This window comes from Schistocerca cancellata, chromosome 1, assembly GCF_023864275.1.
Source record: "Schistocerca cancellata isolate TAMUIC-IGC-003103 chromosome 1, iqSchCanc2.1, whole genome shotgun sequence".
Lineage (NCBI taxonomy): Eukaryota > Metazoa > Arthropoda > Insecta > Orthoptera > Acrididae > Schistocerca > Schistocerca cancellata.
This window is the reverse complement of record NC_064626.1, coordinates 701531191-701556031: the sequence shown is the minus strand read 5'-3', so window position 1 is coordinate 701556031 and position 24841 is coordinate 701531191. Positions and strand designations below refer to the sequence as shown.

At 42.8% G+C, this 24841-nt stretch overlaps 1 protein-coding gene across 2 annotated transcripts in view; it reads right to left on the bottom strand.

Annotated features, from left to right (window-relative positions):
* LOC126184583 (uncharacterized) overlaps positions 1 to 24841 on the bottom strand; it is a 499786-nt gene that overhangs the window by 90554 nt on the left and 384391 nt on the right. For both annotated transcript variants that reach the window (XM_049927020.1, XM_049927027.1), the window contains 2 exons: positions 19848 to 19953; positions 5331 to 5529 (listed from right to left, as the gene is read on the bottom strand). In XM_049927020.1, the coding sequence (XP_049782977.1) occupies positions 5331 to 5529; positions 19848 to 19953 (305 nt within the window). The remainder of the gene's footprint in view (positions 1 to 5330; positions 5530 to 19847; positions 19954 to 24841) is intronic.

The window sequence follows — 24841 nt, the reverse complement described above, 5'->3', positions numbered from 1 at the left end:
AGCCCCATCCCCTTTTGTCTGCGGAAAGTTTATTTCTAGATGCAACAAGGATTCTTATGACAGAGACATCACGTACACTATGTACGCATACAAAAATCAACTTATGATACATTCAGAAATCAACTTAAAATGTGTTCAAAAATGTTCAGAAACCAACAGGTATAAATTTCAAAATCATATGAATAATCAATAGACCAACGTGCGCTGGATGCTAGGCGCTTTGTGAAACAAGTTTTTATCCTCAAGAATATGAATTTGGCGCCCCCTTTTCCTGGTAGCATCTAGTTGCTTGCTGCGACTGCTTGTACAGCCAACAGCCATATTCCTGTAGCCAGAAGTGGAAGAATCTACTGCTCAAATGCAATTCACAACTGTGCATGCGCATGAGCCCACTCGTAACTGCTGAAATGAGTCTAATGTAAACAGTTGTGACTTCACGCTCATCGGAGTCAATTTGTTGTTATGAAGCATGCATAGTCTTCCTAAAGCCTTTGACACATTTTGCTGTTGGCAAACGCTTGCATAAGCACTGTGTGTTGTCATTGTATATGGCGCATTTCCTTTGCAATTTAAGTTATTTTCATTTTTTCTCTTGTTTATGTTTCATTGTTGAAGTATTATTATGCAGTAGTGGGATACAGTAATATCCTCTGTTAGAGTATTGGTTCTTACCAGTCAAAATTACAAAAATTTAACTGAAAACTAAAACAATGAAAAATTCCCTGAATTCTAAAAAATTCCAGGGTTTTTCCCAGTTTTGTCCCAGATGAAAAATTTTCGGGTTTTTCTCAGATCTCCTGGTTGTCCCGGTTCGTACACACCCTGTGAACATTTAAAGCAAGCTGCCAATCTTTGCTCCAATTTGAAATCATATCAAAATGTAACGGAATTTCAGACAGTACTTCATTATAGGTAACTGCATGATCAGGAAAAAAGTCTGCGGTTACTACTGTCTGCAAGATCCCTGAGGCGCAACTGAATTTACTTCAACATCTGATGATGACTCTTCATATAAGATGACACGTTGTGTCCTACCTCCCAAACAGTCTTCAATCCAGTCACAAAGTTCACTTGATACCCCATTCAATCGAACTTCTGATAATAAACATAGGTGTGGTACCGAGTCAAATAATTTTAGGAAATCAAGCAATACAGCATCTACCAGATTGCCTTGATCCAGAGCTATCAGTACGTCATATGAGAAAAGGGCAAGTTGGGTTTCACGTGATTGTGGATTTCAAAATCCATGCTGGTTCACACTGAGGAGGTCGTTCTGTTCAAGACACCTCATTGTGTTTGAGCTCACAATATGTTCTAAGATTCTACAAGAAATTGATGTCAAGGATATTGGACAGTAGTTGTGTGGATCACTTCCACAACCCTACTTGTAGATGGGTGTCACCTGAGCTTTCTTTCCAAGCACTACGCACAGTTTTTTGTTCAAGGGATCTATGATAGATTGTAGTTGGAAGAATGGCTAACAAAGCTGCAAATTCAGTACAGAAGCAGACAGGGATTCCATCAGACCCTGGGGCTTTGTTCAATTTTAACGACTTGAGCTGTTTTTCAACACCACTGGCAATAATACATATTTCATTTGCCTTTTCAGTAGTGCAATGATTAAATTGGGGCAGTTCTCCTGGGTTTTCCTTTGTAAAGGAACATTTGAAAACAGAGTTTAGCATTTCAGCTTTTTTTGCTATCTTTCATTTGAGTTCCAGTCTCATTCATCAAGGACTGGACACTAACTTTGGTGCCACTAACTGCCTTCACATACAGACAGAATTTCTTTGGGTTCTGTGAAAGGTCACTTAACAATATTATGCTATGGTAGTTACTAAAGGCATCATGGATTAATCTCTTGACAACCAAATGAATTTCATTCAGCATTTCTCTACCTACAGCCATACATTTTGTTTTACACCTATTATGCAGTAATCTCTATTTCTTTAGAAATTTCTTTACAGTGACTGTATACAATGGAGGTTCTCTCCCATTAACTGTTCTACTGGGTACACATCTGTCCACTGCATGGTCAACTAACATTTTGAACTAACATTTGAACTTTAGCCATAGTTTCTCTGCACACTCCTGCCATGTGCTGAAAGTTTCACGCTCCTCATTGAGATACGACACTACTGATTTTTTTATCTAGTTTACTGAACATATATATCTTTTGCATGTTTTGGTTGTCCTTTTTACTCTGGTAATCAATGCTGCCATGGCCACATCATGCTCATTGATACCAGCTATGATAAGGGCATCCTTAAAGAGGTCTGGTCTATTTGTTGCCATTAGAGCCAATATATTTCCATCATGAGTAAGGTTCCTAACTATCTGGTCTAGGTACTTTTGAGAGAAGATAATTAGTAAAATTTCACAAGATGTCTTAACAGGCCTTTTGTGGCGGCGTTCGTAGCGACAAACACTTCGCTGTAGAAACGGCTTACGAAGTCACCGCCACACTTTTAATAGCGGGCCGACCGGTCCGCTGGAACAGTGAACAGAAAGATGAAAACCCAAACACTCTGATTAAATAAAAGTCGGTACTTATCTTTATTAACGAAGATACAGAAACACAGTAGTGAACTCCGTGTCTACAGAAATCTGTCTAGTTCGAGTCGGAGCGGCTAGGTCAGCGTCGGCTGACGACAAACAACAACTCTGCTGCGATGAACACACAACTGACTAGCAAGTACACAAATCGGTGGCGAGTATACAACTGAGCGGCGAATACAGAACTGTCCTCGCGCTCGCGACTCCAGCGCTTAAGAAGCCAGAAGCCAGCGGTGGCGCGCGCAGACTTGCGGCGATTTCCTGTATCGCTGGTGCTGCTTATGCGGGCGGCGTCCGGACTTTGATGCTGCCAACCTTTTGGCAGCGGGCTCGGTTGGCATTACTGGCTAGGATATAACAAGGCCCACCACTAACAAAAATGTAGCTTCCGAAAATTCTCACACACGCACGTCTATTTGCACTGACATACAATGTAATTCAGGAATGATTATTCTTTGGCACAACAAGGAACCACAAAATGCTGATTTACTATGAAATAAGCTTCTTTTTGTATAAACACTCATACTGGTAACTTACAAAAATATAGTTTGGTAAGCATCCAAAAATTTTCAAAAATAACCTATTTCGTAATTGTACAATGACTTTAGACAATGGTTGCTTTGAATGAGCATAGGCCTACAATTCTCAAAAAAAATTAAAAGAACACAATTAAGCTTAAGCCTAAGATTGACAACAGTAGTACAAATTTATCGTGGCACTCTTGAATGTTTGAAATTTCACAATACAAACATCCCTCAGCTGTTTCTGTGCACGCTTCCACAATGGCACGCTGAAGAAGAACACTGGGGCATGAGTTTATCTCAGTCATAAATCACGAAATGTGCAGCACCAGCCAAACACATTCTCTGCCTGTTACAGCTAACTTATGCTTGAGGAATTGAATTAGGTGTGACACAGAACAATTATTCCAAAATAGAAAAGAACCGTGCATACTGTATGTACAGAACAGAATTGATGCACTACAACAATTGCTCAAAGTAGCAACCACCAACATTATTACAGACATCAGACCTATTAAGCATGCTTTGGTACACACACTCCATCCCACCTGGTCTTTTTCAATTTCTAGTGCACAAGTCAGAATTTGTGCCAGCAGATCTTCCTCTGTCTCTATAGGAGTCTTGTTAATTAAACTTTGCAACCACCCCACAAGAAATAGTACACATTATCCTGTCTACCCCATTGCATACCAGCACAAGCAATTCAGACTTTCTCTTTACCTCAGCAAATGTGGACGCATTACACATCAGAATTGAAACCTTCGTAGCACAGAAACAGTATGTTTCTGGATACGGATCTCCAATCAAAATATTATGTACTCATTCCCATCTACAATGTATTTATGTAGCTTCTTTCAGATAGTATACTTATAAAAACAAAGATGATGAGACTTACCAAACAAAAGCGCTGGCAGGTCGATAGACACACAAACAAACACAAACATACACACAGTGTATGTTTGTGTGTCTATCGACCTGCCAGCGCTTTTGTTTGGTAAGTCTCATCATCTTTTTTTTTAGATATATTTTTCCCATGTGGAATGTTTCCCTCTATTATATTCAGACAGTATTCTTCATTATAGATAACTGCATCATCTGCAAGAAGTCTGTAGTTACTGTTGTCTGCAAGGTCATTAATACACAACATGAACAGAAAGGGTCCCAACATACTTCCACCTGAAGTTACTTCTACATTTGACATCAACTTTCCATCCAAGATAACATGTTGTGTCCTCCCTAAAATAAAGTCCTAAATAGTCACAAATTTCACTTGAGACCCCATATAATCATACTTTTGACAATAAGTGTACATGTGGTACTGAGTCAAATGCTTTTCGGAAATCAACAAATGCTCCATCTACCTTACTGTCTTGATCCAAAGCTTTCGGTATGTCATGTGAGAAAACTGTGAATTGGATTTGATATGATTGACTTTTTCAGAATCCACACTGGTTGACAGAGGGGGTAATTCTACTAGAGATATCTCATTACATTTGAGCTCATAATATGTTCTAAGATTCCACAAGAAATCGATGTCAAGGGTATTAGATGTCAATTTTGTAATCACACATGTTACCATTCTTGTAGGCTGGTGTCACCTGTGCTTTCTCCCATCTACTGGGCACCGTTCCTTGTTTGAGGGGTCTACACTACATTATAGTTAGAAGAGCGGCTAGCTCAGCCGCAAATTCGGTATGAAATCTGACATGGATTCCATTGAGCCCTGGAGCATTACTTAATTTTAATAATTCAGCTGTTCCTCAACACTACAGACACTAATACTTACTTTATTAATCTTTTCAGTGAGATTAAATTGACGGAATTCTCCTGGGTTTCCCTATGCAAAGAAACATTTGAAATCAAAGTTAAGCATTTCAGCTGTTTATTTTCTACCAACAATATAACCATTTCTGTAAAGTAATCCAGCCAAACAGATACCGTCCTCTGGGTATGAAAAAACCGGGAGCCTCGCTGGTCACAAAAGTCAGACTGAGTCCCTGACAATGACAATGGAGGCAGTCATCAATAGCTTGGGATTTTATCTGAATCTGACATGGCAAGTAGATTGAGAACTTTTTATCCAATGACTTCCATTATGAAATATTTTGTAACCATAAGGATATTTTTGTCTGTGGTGGTAATGAAAAACTGGGTTACAGTCACACGATGTGCATTAATTTGTACAGCATTTGCTGTCTTTAATTAGAAAATATATTATCTTCAAAAACTTATTAACTTAGTAAAGATTCTAACCTGTGGTATGTTGGCACTTGAACCAGACTGTTGTAAAGAATGCAGTACATTTCCACTGGACTTCGAACTTTGCAGGGAGTGCAAAATATTTCCACTTGATTTGGAAGTCTGCAAATAATGTGAATGGCGATGATTTTCACGATGTGCATGATTGTGACAGTGGGTGCTGTTGAGAGTGGATGGTAAATTAATACTTGACCTGTAAACAACAAATTTCAGCATTAATAATATTATTATTATTATTATTATTATTATTATTATTATTGTTAAGAACGATAAAAACCCTTAAGCTTTGTGAAAAGTATGGCTACAACACACCTGATTTACACATCTTAAGAAAGCTTCTCCTTTCATAAAGTTGCTGAATGTATACTGGAAGATGCCTAGGAAAGGCTATAACATATATTAGTTGTTAGGGTTACTGTCAAGTGTAATTTTATTTAAAAATAAGAGGAAAGATACTTTCTTACAGACTTTCTTCCTAGTGGGCTCCACAGTCCTGAACTAAATGAAGGCAGAATTTTTTGACTTAGGTTGTATTTATTCACAACTATAAGGACAAAAAGAAGAGAGGTCTAAATAAATACAGCTTAAGTGTAAAGACCACCATCATATAATCATTTCTTATACTTCAAAATGGGGGGCACAATGAAATCTCTCATCTGATACAAGAAAATTCTGAAACAACTGACTATCAGTTTTATGGAAAGTGTCCAATCAGTACTGTGCTTCCTGACTGACATAAAAGCCTTTTTACAAAATACTTAGAAGTAAAAAACAAGTTTATATGTCAAGAAGCATTAAAAATACTTAATGAAGCCTGTTTGTGAACCACGGTTTTCATGTAATACCATGGTAATGTTGAAGAATGATTTTCAAAATGACATGAACTGCTGAAACAGAAACTACAAAAAAGTTTTTAAAAAATACAAATTAAAATATTAAAAAATCCATCATGCAGAAAACAGTTGGAGCTGTGTCTCAGTCACCCATAAAATTGCCTCATAGAAACTATAGAGAGGAATGTAGATGTATGATGCTTTTTTTCCAATTATTTAATAAGAAATTAATATCCTTAAGTCTCTTAAAGTCCTACAGTAACCCACCGGTTACTACACCTACCACATACAGTGGACATAAGTCAGAACACTATGGCAAGAGTAGTGTGCACAGGCATTAAAACAGAGTGCCCACAACTGAGATGGTCACCAGGGGTAACCCTGCCACCGAGTGCCATCATTGGCTCCATTATGTGCACACGGCAGTACACCAATGATCCCTGATGTGGATAGTGTCTTTATAAGGGCATGCAAGGGCCCCTGGGCCCTCAGTTGTTATAGCTGTCTGAGATGCGTAAACTATTTTCATTTTATCCTTGTTTTTGTCACTCCATGACCCAACAAATTGTTTCTAGTTAGAACACAAGTGGCAATGTCAAGAATCAGATTTTCGCATGTTTCGGACTCTGCAGTTTTTCTGCCATTTAGCTCTTCCACTGAGGGTTTACTCCAGTCACTTCTGCAACAACGGCAGGCACATATGGCAGTGTTGCAAAGGTTGCTGGCTATACTGACTCAGGCTCAGCTGCCAGTTGTTCCCCCATCCCCCTGCCCTATGATAAATCCATGAAAGACTGGGACAGTCAAGAGAAGTGGCATTGCTAACATTTCTTGGCACCCCAGGTGATAAACACGGAGCTCTATTTCATTATCATGCATACTACCTCGTATGTATCACTTACTGTGCTAGGGCTTCCCTGCATGTACCAGCGGCACATTCTTTTGACCATGTGTGTACGATGCTGTCCTCTTATCACGATAAGTGAGTACAAAACTAGTCACTGCGTTTGGTGATTCTATCCATATTGCAAACAGCTGCAATAATCGTACCAAGCTGGGGCGGCCAAACTTCGTGGCCTCAGTCTTCAGTGTCGGTTCATCATGGCTAAGTCTCAGGAGTCTCATCACATGCAGACAGCATGGTACGAGAGAGAATCATTTGTTCAGTCACAGATATGGACATGTGTCAACGTGCCCTTTGGTTTGAGGAGCCTATGTTGGGTTGGTTGGTTGTTTGAGGTTTAAGGGACCAAACAGCAAGGTCATCAGTCCCTTGTTTCAAATATGGTCCATTCTGCTAATGGGACATCTCAAGAAAGTCAGAACAATAAAAGGGAAAAAGCTAAAAACGTAAAAGGGCAGTCATGTTGTCAATGGTAAAAACAAAATGAGGGAAGTCAGCAAGAGAACGAACCCAACGCTATGCTGAAGCAGCATAGGCAAGACCACCTGTGACTTAAAAGGTGCAACAGCTAGAATGTAGAAGTACGTATGGGAAAAGGAGACTAACCAATCCTTTAAAAAAAGGGTAAAAACAGAGTAAAAGGGGAAAAAAAGAGGATCTCGGTCAGGGAGGTGAATCGGGAATCTCTGAACACGGCGTACAGAGGGAGACACCCAAACACTCACCGCCCTGCCCCAACACCAGAGAGAGATTAAAAACCTTAAAATTGAGAATAAAAACCACTTTCCCGGAGGAAACTGAGAACCAGAGAGACCATCCGGAAATCGTCAGCCAACATCAAAGGTAAAGTGTGGGGGAGTCTGTACTTAGCACGCAGAGCCAAAAGAAGGGGGCATTCAACCAAAATGTGGGCTACTGACTGGAAGGCTCCAAAACCACAAAGTGGGGGTGGCTCATCACGCAAAAGAAAACCATGGGTCAGCCTGGTATGGCCAATGCGGAGACAACACAGTGTGGTCGAGTCCTTTCGGGAGAGGCGAAAGGAAGAATGCCACAGGCCTGGTGTCACCTTAATTGCACGAAGTTTATTAGACAGGGGAGTAGCCTCCCAAGAACTGGCCCATGACTGTGCGAAGTGGGATTTGATACGAAGCCATAAATCTGCTGCAGGAGGGGTTACAGAAAACAAGGGGTAAGTGACTGCTCCCCCAGCCAAACAATCAGCGAGCTCATTACCCGGGATTCCCACATGGCCAGGGACCCAAAGGAAGTCAATGGAACAAGCAGCATGGTGAATATCAGCGAGATGGTCATGGATGGCAGAGACCAAGGGATGGTGCGAAAAACACTGGTCAATAGCAAGAAGGCCACTCATCGAGTCCGTACATAACAAAACGCGGTTGTGTTGGGACTGTTTAATAAAGGTAAGGGCCTGGGAAATTGCCATCAATTCCGCAGTAAACACCCCACATGTTGGTGGCAGCAGATGATTTTCCATTCCAACAGAGGACGTGAAGGCATACCCCACATGATCAGCAGATTTAGAGCCATCAGTGTAAAAAACAACAGCATCCCGAAACTCCCATAAAATTTGGCGGAAAAAGGAACGGAACACCACCGGGGGTTGGAATCTTTTGGACCTTGGCGGAGATCCATCCGAATTCGAGGCTGAGAACTAACAAAGGGGGGGTGGAGGGGACAGAGCGAGGAAGACAGGACAAAGAAGGAAGCTGAAAATCATGGCGAAGAGACGGAAGACGGAGCCCAACCGGTAACCCCCCCCCCCCCCCCCCCCCCCCATGGGCGGGAGTCGGGTGGGCGATGTCCATAGTCTGGGAACAGGATAGAATAGGAAGGATGAGTGGGAGAGGAATGGATAGCGAGTGCATAAGACACCAGAAGTTGGGACCACCGAACAGAAAGGGGGGGGGGGGGGGGAGATCCCAATTTCAACCAGGAGACTATGAACAGGGCTAGTAGGGAAGGCACTGGTGGCCAAACGGATACCACGATGGTGGACTGGATCCAGCACATGCAGTTTGGAAGGAGCAGCTGAACCATAAACTTGACAACCATAGTCCAAGCGAGACAGAACTAGAGCACAATAAAGACGGAGAAGGAGGGAACGGTCCGCACCCCAAGAGGAGTGGGCAAGGAAGCGAAGGACATTGAGTTTACGGAAACATCCTACCTTCAGGAGTCTGATATGGGGCAACCAAGTGAGCTTGTTGTCGAAAAGAAGACCCAGGAAACGAAACTGTGGGACCACAGGCAATCGTTGTGCATTGAGATAGAGCTCTGGATCAGGGTGGATCATAGTACGGCGACAGAAGTGGACCACCCGCGATTTTGAAGGAGAGAATTGAAACCCGTGTGAGAGGGTCCACGCAGAGGCACGCCGTATAGCTCCCTGGAGCAGCCGTTCTGCAGTTGCCATCGAGGAGGAACTAATCCAAATGCAGAAATCATCCACATACAGGGCAGGGGTGACCAAAGGACTGACAGAGGCCACAAGTCCATCGATAGCAATGAGGAAAAGGAGGACACTCAAGACAGAACCCTGTGGGATGCCCATCTCCTGGGTCCGTGGAGAACTAAAAACAGTACCAACTCGAATTCTGAATGAGCGATGGAACAGGAACTGGTGGATAAAAATCGGGAGTGGGCCACGAAGACCCCACTGATGAAGGGTAAGTAAGATGTGATGGTGCCAGGCCATGTCATAGGCCTTGCAAAGGTCAAAAAACACTGCAACCAAATGGCGGCGCTGGGAAAAAGCCTGCTGAGCTGTGGATTTCAAGCAAAGTAAATGATTGATTGGAGACCGTCCCTCTCGAAAGCCACACTGGTAAGGGGACAATAGATCCTGAGATTCGAGGACCCAATTGAGCCGACGGGCTACAATCCATTCAAGTAACTTACAAACAACATTGGTCAAACTAATTGGCCGATAGCTATCAACAGATAGGGGGTTCTTACCAGGCTTAAGGACAGGAACCACGATGCTATCCCTCCACTGAGAAGTGAAGTCACCCTGGAGCCAGATACGGTTAAACACCAGAAGATGATGTTGCCGTTGTGGAGCACTGACATGTTGAAGCAGTTGGTTATGAATGGAATCTGGGCCAGGGGCCGTATCATGAGAAGAAGATAGAGCAGAAAGAAATTACCATTCAGTAAAATGTTGGTTGTAAGATTCTGACTCACAAGGGATGAAACATAAGGTGGAAGCTTCAGCCCGCTGTTTCTGGTGAAGGAAAGCAGCTGGATAGGAGGCTGATGCTGATGCCACTGCAAAATGGGTCGCAAGATGTTCTGCAAGAACTAATGGGTCCGTACAAAGGCCATCTGGGAGGTGAAGGCCTGGGAGGGTGGACTGCCGATGGCAACCTTGGAGAGAGCGAAGTGTAGCCCATACCCGTGACAGAGGGACAGTAGAACCAAGGGAAGAAACGAATCGTTCCCAACATATCCGCTTGCTCTGTTTGATTAAATAACGGGCTTTAGTGCGGAGGCGTTTAAAGGTAGTAAGGCTGGCTACGGATGGGTGCCTCTTGAAGTGTTGCAAAGCTCGACGGCGATCACGGATGGCAATGGTAATGGCCGTACTCCACCGTGGGACTTGCCGGCGACGAAATGGCCCAGATGAGCATGGGACAGCAAGGCTAGCAGTGCGAACAATCGCGTCAGACACGTCACGTAGGACGTCATCAATACAACCCGACAAAGAGGGAGAAAACACGACCTGTGCAGTGTATAGAGGCCAATCGGCACGTTGGAAAGACCAATGAGGTAACCTGTCCACCGGGGAGCGGGAAGGGAGCGAGATAATCAATGGGAAATGGTCACTATCACAAAGGTTGTCGTGTGGCGACCAGTGTAATGAAGGGAGGAGAGAGGGAGAAGAAAGAGAAAGATCAATAGCAGAAAAGATACCATGACTGGCACAGAAATGAGTAGGGGAGCCATCATTAAGGAGGCACAAGTCGTGGTCTGCAATAAAATGGTCTATAAGAAGACCTCGTCTAGACGGAAAGGCACTGCCCCACAAGGGATGATGAGCCTTAAAATCCCCAAGGAAGAGGAAGGGAGGAGGAAGTTGCTGAAGGAGGGCAGTTAAGGCAGCAGGTGTAAGAGTCCTGTCAGGAGGGAAATAAAGTTTGCAAACTGTGACCGCAGAGTCTAAGTGGACCCTAACAGCAACCGCTTCCAATGTAGTTTGAAGAGGAATCCACGTGCTAGCAATGTCTGTACGGACCAACGTACAAACGCCACCAGAAGCCTGCAGGGGTCCGACTCGATTTTGACAGAAAACACGGAACCCACGGAGGGTCGGTGAGTGAGCATCAGTAAAATGAGATTCCTGGAGAACCACACAAGCTGCAGAGTAGGACGAAAGAAAGGATTTCAATTCCGAAAGGTGATGATAGTATCCATTACAATTCCATTGGAGAACCACAGAACGATGATTTAAATGGGGGCTGAGCATGCTAAAGCCAGTCATACTGCCGGGTCCCCACCCGTCACTGACAAGGAGTGGGCGACATCCATGAACGACATGTCAGAATCCGGTTGTGAAGTCGGGGAAGGAACCTCCGGTGAAACCAGAGGCTCTTTGTCCCGGGACTTATGTTTCTTCTTCTTTTCAGGCTGAGATCGAGGAGGGCTGTGTGGCATAAAGGAGCCCGCTGCAGCAAGATCAGGAACTGAAAGAGACCGGGCGGACTGGGGGCCGACAGACCACGGCTCTCACAGTCGTCGCGCAGCAGCAGACCTTTGGCGTGGAAGGTGCCGGGAAGGGGCATCCCGGGAGAGGCACCCTTGACCGGCAGATGCTGAAGGAGTGGGACACTTCTCCGGCCTGGGGAGGGGGAGCAGCGCCCAGAGGAGAAGGTGTGGGAGCCACAGGGGAGGGGGGAGGAGAGGGGTCTGGGGGGGGGGGGTAAGGAAGGGGGAGGAAGGGGTGAAGATGTAACCAAGGCGCAACTAGATGTCATGGACACAGGGTGAAGACGTGTATATTTCTTACGGGCCTCTGTGTAGGTTAAACGATCGAGGGACTTATACTCCTGTATCTTCTTTTCCTCCTTATATACTGGGCAATCTGGTGAATGTGGAGAATGACTACCATGACAATTTACACACACAGGAGGGGGAACACAGGGACTCCTCTCATGGAGTGGACATCCACAGTCACCACAGAGAGGGGCCTGGGATCAGCAGGAAGACATGTGGCCAAAACGCAAGCACTTAAAACACCTCATAGGAGGTGGGATGTACGGCTTCACATCACATCGATAAACCATAATCTTAACTTTCTCAGGGAGGGTATCCCCTTCAAAGGCCAGGATAAAGGCACCAGTATCAATGCGATTGTCTTTAGGACCCTTCTGGACACGCCGAACAAAGTGAACATCCCGCCGTCCGAGATTGTCCCGAAGTTCCTCATCAGTTTGAAGGATGAGGTCCCTGTGAAAAATCACACCTTGTACCATATTTAGAGACTGGTGGGGGGGTAATGGACACAGGAATTGTGCCAAGATGGGTACAGGCACAAAGGGCAGCAGATTGGGCAGCTGAAGCAGTTTTGATCAGCAACGAACCCGACGCATCTTGCTCAGGGAGTCCACTTCACCAAACTTGTCTTCAATGTGTTCCACAGAGAATAAAGGTTTGGTATTGGTGAAAGTATCTCCATCAGTCCTGATGCAAACTAGATAACGGGGGAAAGGTTTCACCCCTAGCCGACGGGCCTGACCCTCTTCCCAGGGGGTAGCCATGGAAGGGAAGGCCGAAGGGGCAAGAGAAGCAGCACTTGAAGAATCAGTTCCACGCAGAGAGACAGCCACAGAAGAACGGCCAGAGTTCTGGACCCATATGCATTTCATGTGCATAGCGTCCGCCCTGATACCACCCACTCCGATCAGGGGCTCTCCTCACGGTCGCCACCCAGCCACAGCAAGGGCTGTCTGGCACGGCGGCCATTGTCGGGAGTTCCGATGCTCCAGGATGACGAGCAACCACTCCAAGGCATGCATGAGGAGGTCACAGTGCAGGTATCAGAAGTGTGATCCCCGTGTGTTCAGGGGGCTCAAGCAAAAGGGTACATAGTGACCCCACCACACGTGCTGGCTACCGTGCTGGTTATGCATCCTAGCATCAGACAACGACGTGAAATAAGAGGTGGAATGTACTAGGAGGGCGCACGTCGGAGACACTAGGTAAGGTGCTCTTACCCAAATGGCTCACACTACGGAGGAGAAATTTTGTAATGGAGGTCAAACCCAAGAGGGGGACCAAGGAATGCCAAAAGGAGGAGATGATTATGCAACAAAGCCGAATTGTAAAACCAACAGAACCAGGAGGATAGCGGGGGCCAACATAAGCAAGGACACCAAGAGAGGGAGAGGAGAGGGGGATGGGAAAGGAGCAAGAAGGGGAAAGGAGGGGAAGGGAAAGGAAATGCAGCCCTGGAGAGAAAGAAGGCTGCAATAGCTCGGGGCCCCGTGCTCGCCACGCAGGTATCCACAAAAGAGTTGTGGATCCCCTGGGGGACCTATGTTGGGAGAGGTTTTGAATACTGCACAGGTGTTCGGGCTCTTCCGTGCTGTAGGCCACCAATTAGAGGCTAGAGTGATGTCACAATTGCCATTGTCAACAGCAAGCAGCACCAGGACATGGAGCCTAGCACACTGTGGGAAGAATAGGCTGTTGTACTTCCTTCATGTCCCTCGTTTCATACAACACGAGCATGCACTCTGTCCCAAGCAGTGGGCGTCTTGCCAGAAATGTATTCGCCAGTGTCTGCAGGCTAAAACAAACCTTCTGCTGAAATGCATGTGATGGATAAGCCATTAATCCTACAATTCGACATATGGGCACTGCGCTCTTCTCAACTCACAAGATGTATGCCGGGCTTCAGTCTCCACCACTGGCACACACTATGTGTCGAATGGTAAGCCATAACAAACAGCAGACTACTATTCTCAGTCGATTTATGCCTGATACAGTTTACAAGCCAGCTGTCTGTTCCATTATGTACTTGGTGGTTAATGATACAAGTACTCAAGATTTATTTTGGCTTAACATCACTAGGAGTGACAGACTGAAGTCCTCAAGTGAATGGGCTATGCCTTTAGTGATAAAAAAGAAGCAGTCCAGTCAGCTTTGGCTCTGTGGCTCACTATCAACGCACAAGCACTCACAAACACATGCACTCCCTCTGGAGGAGTTGCTCATGAAGTAAGCTGTGGGCCAATTCTTTTTGAAAATCATCTTGGTTGACTCTACCTTCAGATTCCATTGGATGAATCATCAAAACAGTTGCTTGTGGTTAATACACCTGGCCTCTATCATTATCAATGACTAATGATTGGGGTCGCTAATGTGCCTGCCGTCCTTCAACATTTTTTTCAAACAGGTAATGAAGACTGCCCCTCATTGCATTAACTATCTGGATGGCATCATCATGACAGGTGCTACCACAGGGGATCACTTACATCTGTTCTTTACCCACTGTTCTACAGGCTTCAAATTTCATCTCAATTTTTTAAGGCTGACTTTTTTTAGCCTTCCATTTATATTTTGGTCATAAAATTTCCTGGTAGGGCTTGTAGTCCACAGGAACCACACGTCATCACTATTACGGCTTTGTCCCATCTTTCGAACCTACAACAACTTAGGGCATTCCTTGGGAAAGAGGTGTATTACCACAAGTTTATTCCCACAGAGGCAACTACTGCTCAACCCTTTTATATGTTGCTTCAGAAAAGTGTTTCTTTTGTTGGCCTGCAGCCTGTGTGTATGCTTAAGGACAATTTTGACTCCATGCCATGTCTTGCAACACTTCAACCTGGCAATCATCTGGAACTGGTAATAGACACATCCCAGTATGGATTGGAGGCAGTCATGGCCCATCATCATTCAGATGGCTCTGAACAACCTACCGCCTTAACACCAAAAACACTCAACTTGACTCAGTGCCATTATTCTCAGGTGGAAAAACAAGCTCTTGATATTCTCTAAGCCTTAAAAAATTCCATGTGCTCTTGTGTGGTGCAAAATTTCATTTGATTACACACCATAAGCCCCTGGTTTCCATGTGGGGCCTGTCTTCAGTGTTGAACTCTGTTCTTGTTGCAGTGCAATTACGGTATCCATTTATGTCCCATATCACTACATGCAAATATGGTCGCTCTGTCCTGGCTCCCAGTGGGCTCTGATCCCTTGCTTAACCAGGAGGAACTGTCTTCTTTTCAACTGGATACAGAGGCGAGGCACATGGTAGATGGCTTCCCCACCACCAGTTTCCGTATCACCCCTGCCGCAGCAATGGGTCTAGTGCTCTGGCAGGTCATACGAATGATACAGCATAGGCAAGCCAACCATTGGATGGACTGGGCATCGAATTCACTTCAGAATTTTTGTATGTTGCACCATTGCTTCTCCCTCTTGAATGGTGTTATTCTCCTGTTGATAGAAGGGTTTACTCACCCTGCACCATCGTCCCAGTGGCTCTGTGGCAGGAGGTCCACCATTTATTACATCAGGATCACTGAAGGATTTTTCACACAAAACTGTTTGCATGCTACTACATGTTTTTCCCTGGCATTGACTGGGACTAGAATACCTTATCTTGGTCAGTATGTGCTGCTGCAGATTGACTTTTTGCCATGGCTGGTCCTGACACTGCCTTTTTAAACATTTTCTGGTTACTGGCAGCTGATGCTTTTTCTTGTTTTCCTCATGTCATTCATTGTCCATCTGCAATGGCCGATTGGACTGTTAAGGACCTGTCAAAGATACATTTCACAGAAAGCTTGCCTTGCACCCTGGCTTCAGACAACGGTTCTACATTTGTGTCACAATCTTTTGAGGACTTTTATACACACAATGGAATTTACCACATCATGGCGTCTCCCTTTCATCCACAGTTGAACAGCAAGGTGGAACGTTTTGTCAGAATGTTTAAGACGTAGATGCACAAGCAAGTAGAATATTTCCTGGCAGAGTGGTTTTCACATAACATAGCAAACTGGGGCCAAGTTTCACAGCTGCTCCTGCACGATTGTCAGTCGTGGACGCTACTCAACCTCTTGGGGCCAGGCAGGCATCCCCAGCAGTCAGTTTTGTTGCCGTTCACACACCAATTGGGCCAGGGGTTCGGGCAGCAACATCACTGGATTCCAAGTGTCATCCACATCACGCCAGTAGCCATGGCTTCATGGTTAGAACCATCCATGTCCTGTGAGTGCTGTGTCTTTACCACTTGAACCAAAGATGCTCATTGCATGCCACCGAAACTAGCTGCATCCCAGGATGGGTCCAGGGCCTCTACTCAGGCCACGGTCCTGGCACCTTGCTCTTGGTTGACCCTGGCTATTCTGGGGGTGATGTAGACTTAGTTGTACAGTTGCACGTTTTTTCAGCATCAACAGTGGGTTTGTTTTCTGTGGCCAGTGCTCGCACTTCTCACTGCATGGAGTGCGGAAGAAGTCTCATCTCCATCGCTAGTATCTCCTCTGCATTAAGCCGTCATCACTGCATGCACAGTGCTCCCCATCATACACTTGAACGTCCAGGTGGTAACCACCCACAGCACCGGTCCTGTCCACCAGTCGTACCAATATCCACGGGTAGCAGGGCGCCCTCGTCCTAATAACTTTCATCTGAAAGCATCGATCCAGGCGGATCGAGATCTTCATGCACCTTTGGCTGTCATCCCTGGCAACACCATCTATACCATGGAAATCTCTTCAGTCACAGCATCTCTGACACAACACTTTGTGTCCCCCCTCCCCAACCCCAGAAGTCAGAAACTGTGTGCAACAATACTCATCCAACCCAATGACACCCTTCATCGCTCTATAGTCCAGGTTTTATTGCTTTTCATGTTACAGGCATTTCCATTACTTACAGGTGGTTTTGGAATTCCAGCTCACCCTGAAATTCCCAACTTATGGAGCTCCCTTCCTGTTTTTCCAGTACTGACATGGTTCATAAGAGTGACATTCATTTCTGCAGTGACTACTGTAGCCTTCATTGTCTTATTTTTCACCACAATCCTCTTCAATTACTATCCATCACAACCACTCAACACACACTTTTGTACATTTTGTGACTTAGCAGATGTTTTTCCACTTTTCCTGCATGCGATATACGGTGTCTGTCGACACACCAAACAATTTGGCTACCTTGGTTATGATAGAACTCATATTACCAGCACCAACAATTTGCAAATGTTCAAATTCACTTAGCTCTGACATACTGCATTCAAAATTACACAGAAAACTGTGCTGGTCACCACTGACACTTGCAACATGTTGAGGAAATTGCACAGCTGCCATTCGTGCTCAAACAATCACAACCTGGAGGTTTAGTTAGCATTGGTTTTTATGTGCAAACACGCATTTCTCACAGCATTCCCATATATTTGCACAGCCCTGCCATATTGTTAGATACTGTTTTATTATAAAGAGTAAAAGATTTATGCTAGGCACAAAATCAAGCAACATGGTGGTGTGGGAGGACAGCAAGTCTAATCCCCATCCAGACATAGGTTTCCTATTGTTTACCTAAAATCACCAAAACAAATTACAGGATGGTTTCTTTGAAAAGGACATGGCCAATTTCCTTCCCTATCCTTTCCCAATCTGAGCATGTGCACCATCTCTAAAGAGCTTGTTGCTGACAGCACATTAAACACTAATCCTCCTCCCCTCATAGGGAAAATGCAAAGAGGTCTCACAATAAACAAAACTTGTTTGCAACATTTTTAAGACTTTGTAATCCCATGACCTGTACCATTAATGGTTTGTTATAGGGAAGGTGAAACCGAAAAACTTGATCACAAATTACGAAACTAAAAACTGAACAAAACAATAACACTACCACGGTGTATATGTATGGGGGAGGGTGTGGGGGAGGGACATTTTGCAGTTAAAAATACACTTTCTCCTGAGTGAAAATACACTGTACCTGGGTGAAAATACATTTTTTCTGTGTTAAGTGACAATGTGCTTTCCCATTGGAGCTATAAAACGTATGAGTCCATTCACTGGTAAAGGTTTCAGCCATCGATATAGAACTTCCCAGCACTTTAGGAAATGAAACCCAGCAAAACACAATGCATTTTGGGGCAATATTTGATGTGCAGCAACATGTACACCACATATTTTCATATCACAAGTGTAACAAATACAGCACAGTAGCTTCCAAGGCAGTTTTTTGATGTATAATTAAACTTTATGCATCGTTATTGCATAACTTGAGATCTATGAAAGAACTAAAATTAATACGAAAAACTAACCTTTAAGATTTTTTGAGCATGAGTGACCCAAACACAAACGTTCAGGTAAAATTTTAAATAATGGCATAAATAACCGTTCTTCTGGGCCCAAAATTTGTCCAAGTGGCTGGTCCACAAAGTGTTAAGTTTTGAATGAGAATCAAACGCTCCTTGATTTAAGAAATTCACCACACATTCTTCCATGTAACACAATTCATCTGGTGTAAAAGCAAATTTACTTTGAAACTAATGTTTCTCAAACCATCATTCCCAATATTTTTCCGCAACCTGTTAGAAATGTAAACAGTTGTGGCATCATACTCACTGAAAGCAGTCTGTTGTTACAAAGTACAGCATAGTATTCATCCTAAAACCTCTGACACATTTTTCTGTAGGCACAGGCTTATCCTGCAGTAGTGGGCTAAAGTAAAAGTCTTTGTATCACTTTTTTCGAGCCAAAATTAAAAAAAATATAACTGAGAACTAAAACAATGACAAATACTTGGAATTCTAAAAAAATTCTGGGTTTCTTCCCAGCTGAAAAAATTCCTGTGTTTCTTCCAGATTTCCCATGGCGTATACACTCTGCACTATAAAATGCATTTCTCGTCATCTAGGTGAAACTAAAACATTATTCTTAATTGTTATTCATTATATTCAATGGGCTGCAATAAGGAAGGAAGATAAGAGTTTAACCTTCTGTCACAGAAGAGGTCATTAGAGACGGAAGGTAGGTAGGTCGGTTGGTCGGTCAGTCAGTGTTTAACATTAACATAGAGGTCATTAGAGACTGAGCATACGCTTTGAATGTTTCAAGAATGGTAAAGGGAATCGGCCAAGCTCTTTCAATGGAACCATCCTGACATCTGCTTGGAGAGATTGAGGGAAATCATGGAAAAGTTGAATCTGGATCGCTTGATGTGGATTTAAATCATCGTCCTCACCAATGCAAGCCCAGTGTGCTTACAACAGTGCCACCTCATTAGATTTGGAGCATGTGGTTGGATAAAAGGAAGCATGGAGAAAAAAAATCTGATATATCAATCTATCTTTCATTCTTCTTTATCATAAGAAATACAAACTGAACATGAATATTAAAATTCATACATAAAATTAGAAAAACGGACAGAACACATGGCAATGAATTGTAAGAATACAATCAGTGAAAGTGAAAAACAAATGTTCTCTTATTTCAAAACCATTCCATTCCTTTCAGAAAGAAAAGAGGGAGGGATAGAAGGACAGGGGGGGGGGGGGGCAGAGAGAGGAGAGAGGGAGAGGGGGAGAGAGAGAGAGAGAGAGAGAGAGAGAGAGAGAGAGAGAGAGAGAGAGAGAGGAGGGGGGGGGGCATACTGCATCTACTACATCCTTCACAGATAATATTGCTGTCACAGTTTGGATAAAAATAAGACATCAGAGGTAACAGAAATATTTAAAGGGTGACAGTACTAGCAGGTTCCTTTCTTTTCTTTTTACATTTCACTTACTTGGAAGTGGTCAGTTCTCCATGCTTCATGGTAAATTCTTTTGCATGGACATTGAGTCGCGGATTGAGTGGCATGGTACCGTTCTGCATCACATCAGTTCGGACATCTGTAACAAATCCAGAAAATCACGTGTCATCACATGAAGTTGGCAATATTTTCATTTTTGGCTAATTAACAAAAACTAGTGCTTGGATGTATGAACATTTTCTCCCATTTCTCTAGTTCTTTACAACTGAAAACAAAAATTGAGGTTCTGATAATATAGCATGTGAAGAGAAGAGAGATATGTATAACTCATTTCTTCTGCTTATAAATTACTTGCATCTCTCAAAGGAATTACAAAGTAGAATATTCATAAAAACAAACACAAAAGAAATAAATGTTACAGAAACAGCAAAAAATTATACAACAAACACAGAAAAAAATGTTTAGAAATGTTTTTGTGATCATCTCTCTCGTCAACAACAATAAATTTTGACTTTATTGGTTCTGTTGGTTTATCCTGCCTTCCATGACTAAGACTTTTTCTGCTTTAATAACTGTGATTATGGAAAAAATACAGTGACGAAATTAACTCTTTTTGTCATAATTTCTTCCTCAGATAAAGGCCGATGTTTGATACTACACTTCGCTTGGCCAGGACTGACCCCTCTGCCTGTGCTAATTTACTTTTTATTCGTTGTGTGTTATTCTGCTTCCGAGGCAACAGAATTTCTCAACTTGATCTACTTCCAATTTCGATATTATGCTTATCGCTGATCTCATTACTGCTACTCACTATTACCTTTATCTTCTTCATCTTCATTGTAATGTTCACTTCATCCAACATATGCTGTAATTATTCTTAAATTTCACTGATGATAGCAATGACATCAGTGAATCTTAGCACTGATATCCTTTCATCCTTAATTTTAATCCCATTTTTGAATCTTTATTGTATTTTTATCACTGCTTCTTCAATGTACAGACTGCCCAACTGGGGTGGAAGATGACATCCCTATTTTACACTCTTTTGAATCCAATCGCTTCATTCCATTCTTATCATTCTCTCCTGGTTCTTATACATATTGTGCATTACTTGTCTCTCCCTATAGCTTACTTATATTTTTCACAGAATTTTGAACAACCTGCAGAGTTTTACATTGTTTAATGCTTACACTAGGTCAATAAATCCTACGAACATATCTCAATTTTTTTTCTTGAGTCTTGCTCCCATTATCAGACACTTCAGAACTGCCTCTATAGTGGCCTTATCTTTTCTAAAGCAAAAAAGAACTTCAACCAACAGATCCTCACTTCTGTTTTCCATTATTTTGTATATTGGAAGGTCTCACACATATCTGCTATTGACCATATAGCAGAGATGCTTGGCTGCAGATAGGCACAACAAAAAGACACTCAAATTATAGCTTTCGGCCATTAAATAGCTTTCCTTCTCATAATATTGTTACATTCCATCCTGGATTTTCTATTGTTTGATTTACATCTGCTTTTGGTGTCTTCAAAATTGTGTGGATGATACTTTTCCAGAAGTCTGATGGTATGCCTCCAGGCTCATTCTACAATAATCACTTGGTTGCTATTTCCCCAATGTTTTCTGAAATTCTGAAGGAATATTATCAATCCATTTTGCCTTATTTAATCACAAGTCTTCCAAAGCTCTATTAAACTCTCATTCTAATCATGGACCCCCCATATGTCTGCTGTAATGATTCCCATTTCTTCCTCAATAATGTCATCACCAGAGTCATACCCCATGTACGGACCTGCAATGTATTCTTTCCACTTATTCCCCCTTTCCTCTGTGTTTAAAAATAGAATTCCCATTGCACTCTTCATGTTTATGCATTTGATTTTAATTTCACAAAAGGCCCCCTTGCACTTCCTGTTTATTTCAATCTTTAGTGACTTATATTTCTGTATTCCTGATTACTCAGAACATTTTTGTACTTCCTTTTTTTGTTGGTCTGCTGAAGAATTTCTTCAGTTAGCCAAGCTTTCTTCAAAATTACCTTCCTTGTACCTACGTGTGTCGAACTTCATTGAGTTACTACTGTATGAAGCTAACTTTTGAGAAGCGGAACATCAATTTTGATAAAAGAATATATCGCATTATATCACATCAGAAATGGGCACATCACATCTACAAGGCAGGATGGTGAGTTAGCGTCTCTACCTGTTGTCTGGCTGCTTGTTCCTTGACATCAAGGCTTGGAGGTGTTTGCAGCCACAGAGAAAATGAATTGTCTTTTGAATCTTATCTGAACTAGGATGATGAAAAGATTACTCGGTCATACAACATGTCCTGAAGACTGTGAAAGTTATTGTGAATGGACATAATGAGATTGTATTAAGAAGAATTAATATAGGAGTTCAATACAGAACTCTTCCAAGCTATTCCGAAAACCATCCAAAGGGAGACAAAGGCAGTAGCCTACTACTCAAACACTTTTATTTTGCCTTGCCTTGTAGATTCGAATCACTAAAATCGGAGAGCACAAGAAATTTTATTAACTCATGAAATCATCAGGGCTTAGAGGGTGACAAAACCATAATTTCAACAAATCACACTTCCTTGACCACTTTTCACTTCCAGTGAATCATCAGTGAGGTTAATCTTCCTTCATGTGTGTCCTGTGAGAGTAATCCCAAAAATAAGGTCTTCTATTTATTTATAAGTAGACCTGTTTATTTCTACAATGGTTTACATCAGTTTACAGCTATTTTTCGACATAATCACCGTTTCTGTCGATGTATTTTTGTAGACGCTGTGGCAGTTTTTGTATGCCCATGTCATACCAGCTCGCCGCCATGTTGTTGAGAAAGTTATGAGCCTCTCCTTTCACCTCGTCATCAGAGCTGAATTGCTTTCCAGCCAAATGTTCTTTTAACCTAGGGAACAGGTAATAGTTACTGGGTGCCAAGTCAGGACTATAGGGTGGGTGGGTGCGTGATTATGTTCCACTGAAACTGTGGCAGGAGAGCAATGGTTTGCCAAGCGATGTGTAAGCGAGCGTTGTCATGGAGAATGTGTACACCCTTGCTCAACACTCCTCTTCTCCGGTTCTAAATTGCCGTGTGAGTTTTTTCAGTCTCTCTCAGTACCCATCAGCGTTAATTGTGGTCCCAGTGGGCATAAATTGGACCAATAATATCCCTTTCTGGCCCAAAAAGCGGTTATTATGACTTTACCAGCAGACTGTGTTTATTTGAATTTCCGCAGTTTTGGTGAAGAAGGATGCCGCCACTGGCATGATTGTTGCTTGGTCTCAGGTGTAAAATGGTATGCCCAGGTTTTGTCACCCATGCCTACTGAGTCCAGAAAGTTGTCCTGTTTGGCTGCAAGGCGGTGAAGAAATGCGTGGAAAGTATCAACTCGTTGCCGCATGTGGTCCTCAGTCAGCACGCGTGGCACCGATCTTGTGCACACCTTCTGGTAGTTCAATGTTTCCGTTAAAATTCTGTGAGTGGTGCTTCGGGAAACCTCATGAACCAACGTGCAGAGATCATCCAGGGTGATTCGCCAATCTTCACACATACTTTGCTCAACCTTCAATACTGTCTCCTCAGAAATTGATGGCCTCCCACTCCTTTGTTGGTCGTGAATTTTGGTCCAACCAGCTGAAAACTCTCTACACCACTTATGAACATTTTTGACAGCCACGCACGACTCACCATACACTTCCACCAATTGGCGATGGATTTCAATCAGCGCAGTGCCCTTTGTGTTCAAAAACTGAATAACTTCGCATAATTCACACTTGGTGATAACATCCACCAGGAGCTCCATTCTCAATGGCTGCCAAGCCAAGACTGAGCGCCTCAGCGCGATGTGAGCATGTTTACACACAGTGCGTGAAGCACTCTTCGTAACAGTGTGACCAACTGCCACACAAACAGAGTTCTGCACTTATAAAAAAATAGGAGACCTTACTTTTGGGATTACCCTCATAATATAGCAAATCAACAATTTTTTTCTTACAAGGAAAACAAAAGCAAGAGAGGTGAGAGAAAAAAATCACTGATGGCAGGAAAGTCCAGAAACACAGCTGACCACTGTGGCATCATCAACAACCGTCTTATTCCACAATGTAATCTAACTGCAACTTTGGTAAATACAAGTAATGTTCCACACACTAAAAAAATTGTGTTACTTAAATGCTAGGACAACTGGTTTCCTATCAGTTTCCAACTGAAATGGCAACAATTTCCATTGTTCCCAAGTGATCTAGGTCAGTGGTTTCCAGACTTTTTGTCACTGTGTACCATCTAAACATTTTTAGAAATTTAAGTGTACCATTATAACTTTTTGACTTTTTAATAAACCCAAGTGCACGAAGGCACAGTGCAGTTGAGGAGGGAGTGGCACTATAGAGGCTAAGAGGGGGAGGGGGAGGGGGGGAGGTGTTTGTGCAGAAGGTTGACCAATGAATGACACAAGGGTGGGGAACAGTAGAGAGGGTATAATTTTTTCCTTTGTGCTCAGTGCTGAAAACACACACAAATAATAATGTTTCATGGAAGCACTGATTTACAGATTCGTTCCATTCCTGTTCACAAGTGGTACTTATATGTAGCAAATAACATGAAACTCAATTAAGCCAGTTCTGAAACAAATACACAATGAACAAGAGAGGAATAACATTTAAAATTAATTCACATTTTACATCACAAACAATATCAATCAGCTGCACAAGAGAGTAATAAACTGAACATTGTGTACAACAAATTAGAAGTTAAAAAATAGTTGGATCAAACCAAACTTTGATGGTAAATCATACTTCAAAATTAGTTATTCGACAGTTTTTTAATTTGGATTCTGATGAAAAAATATATATGTATTTCAGCTGGAAGCACATTATTGTTTATCTTGAATCTGAGCTTCAAAGTCTGTCTCAATAGAGTTCAACTTAATTCTCAAGTCTTTCACACTAAGTCTGTTTCCATATTTATTTTTAATATACAACAATTCTGAAAACCAATTTTCATGCATG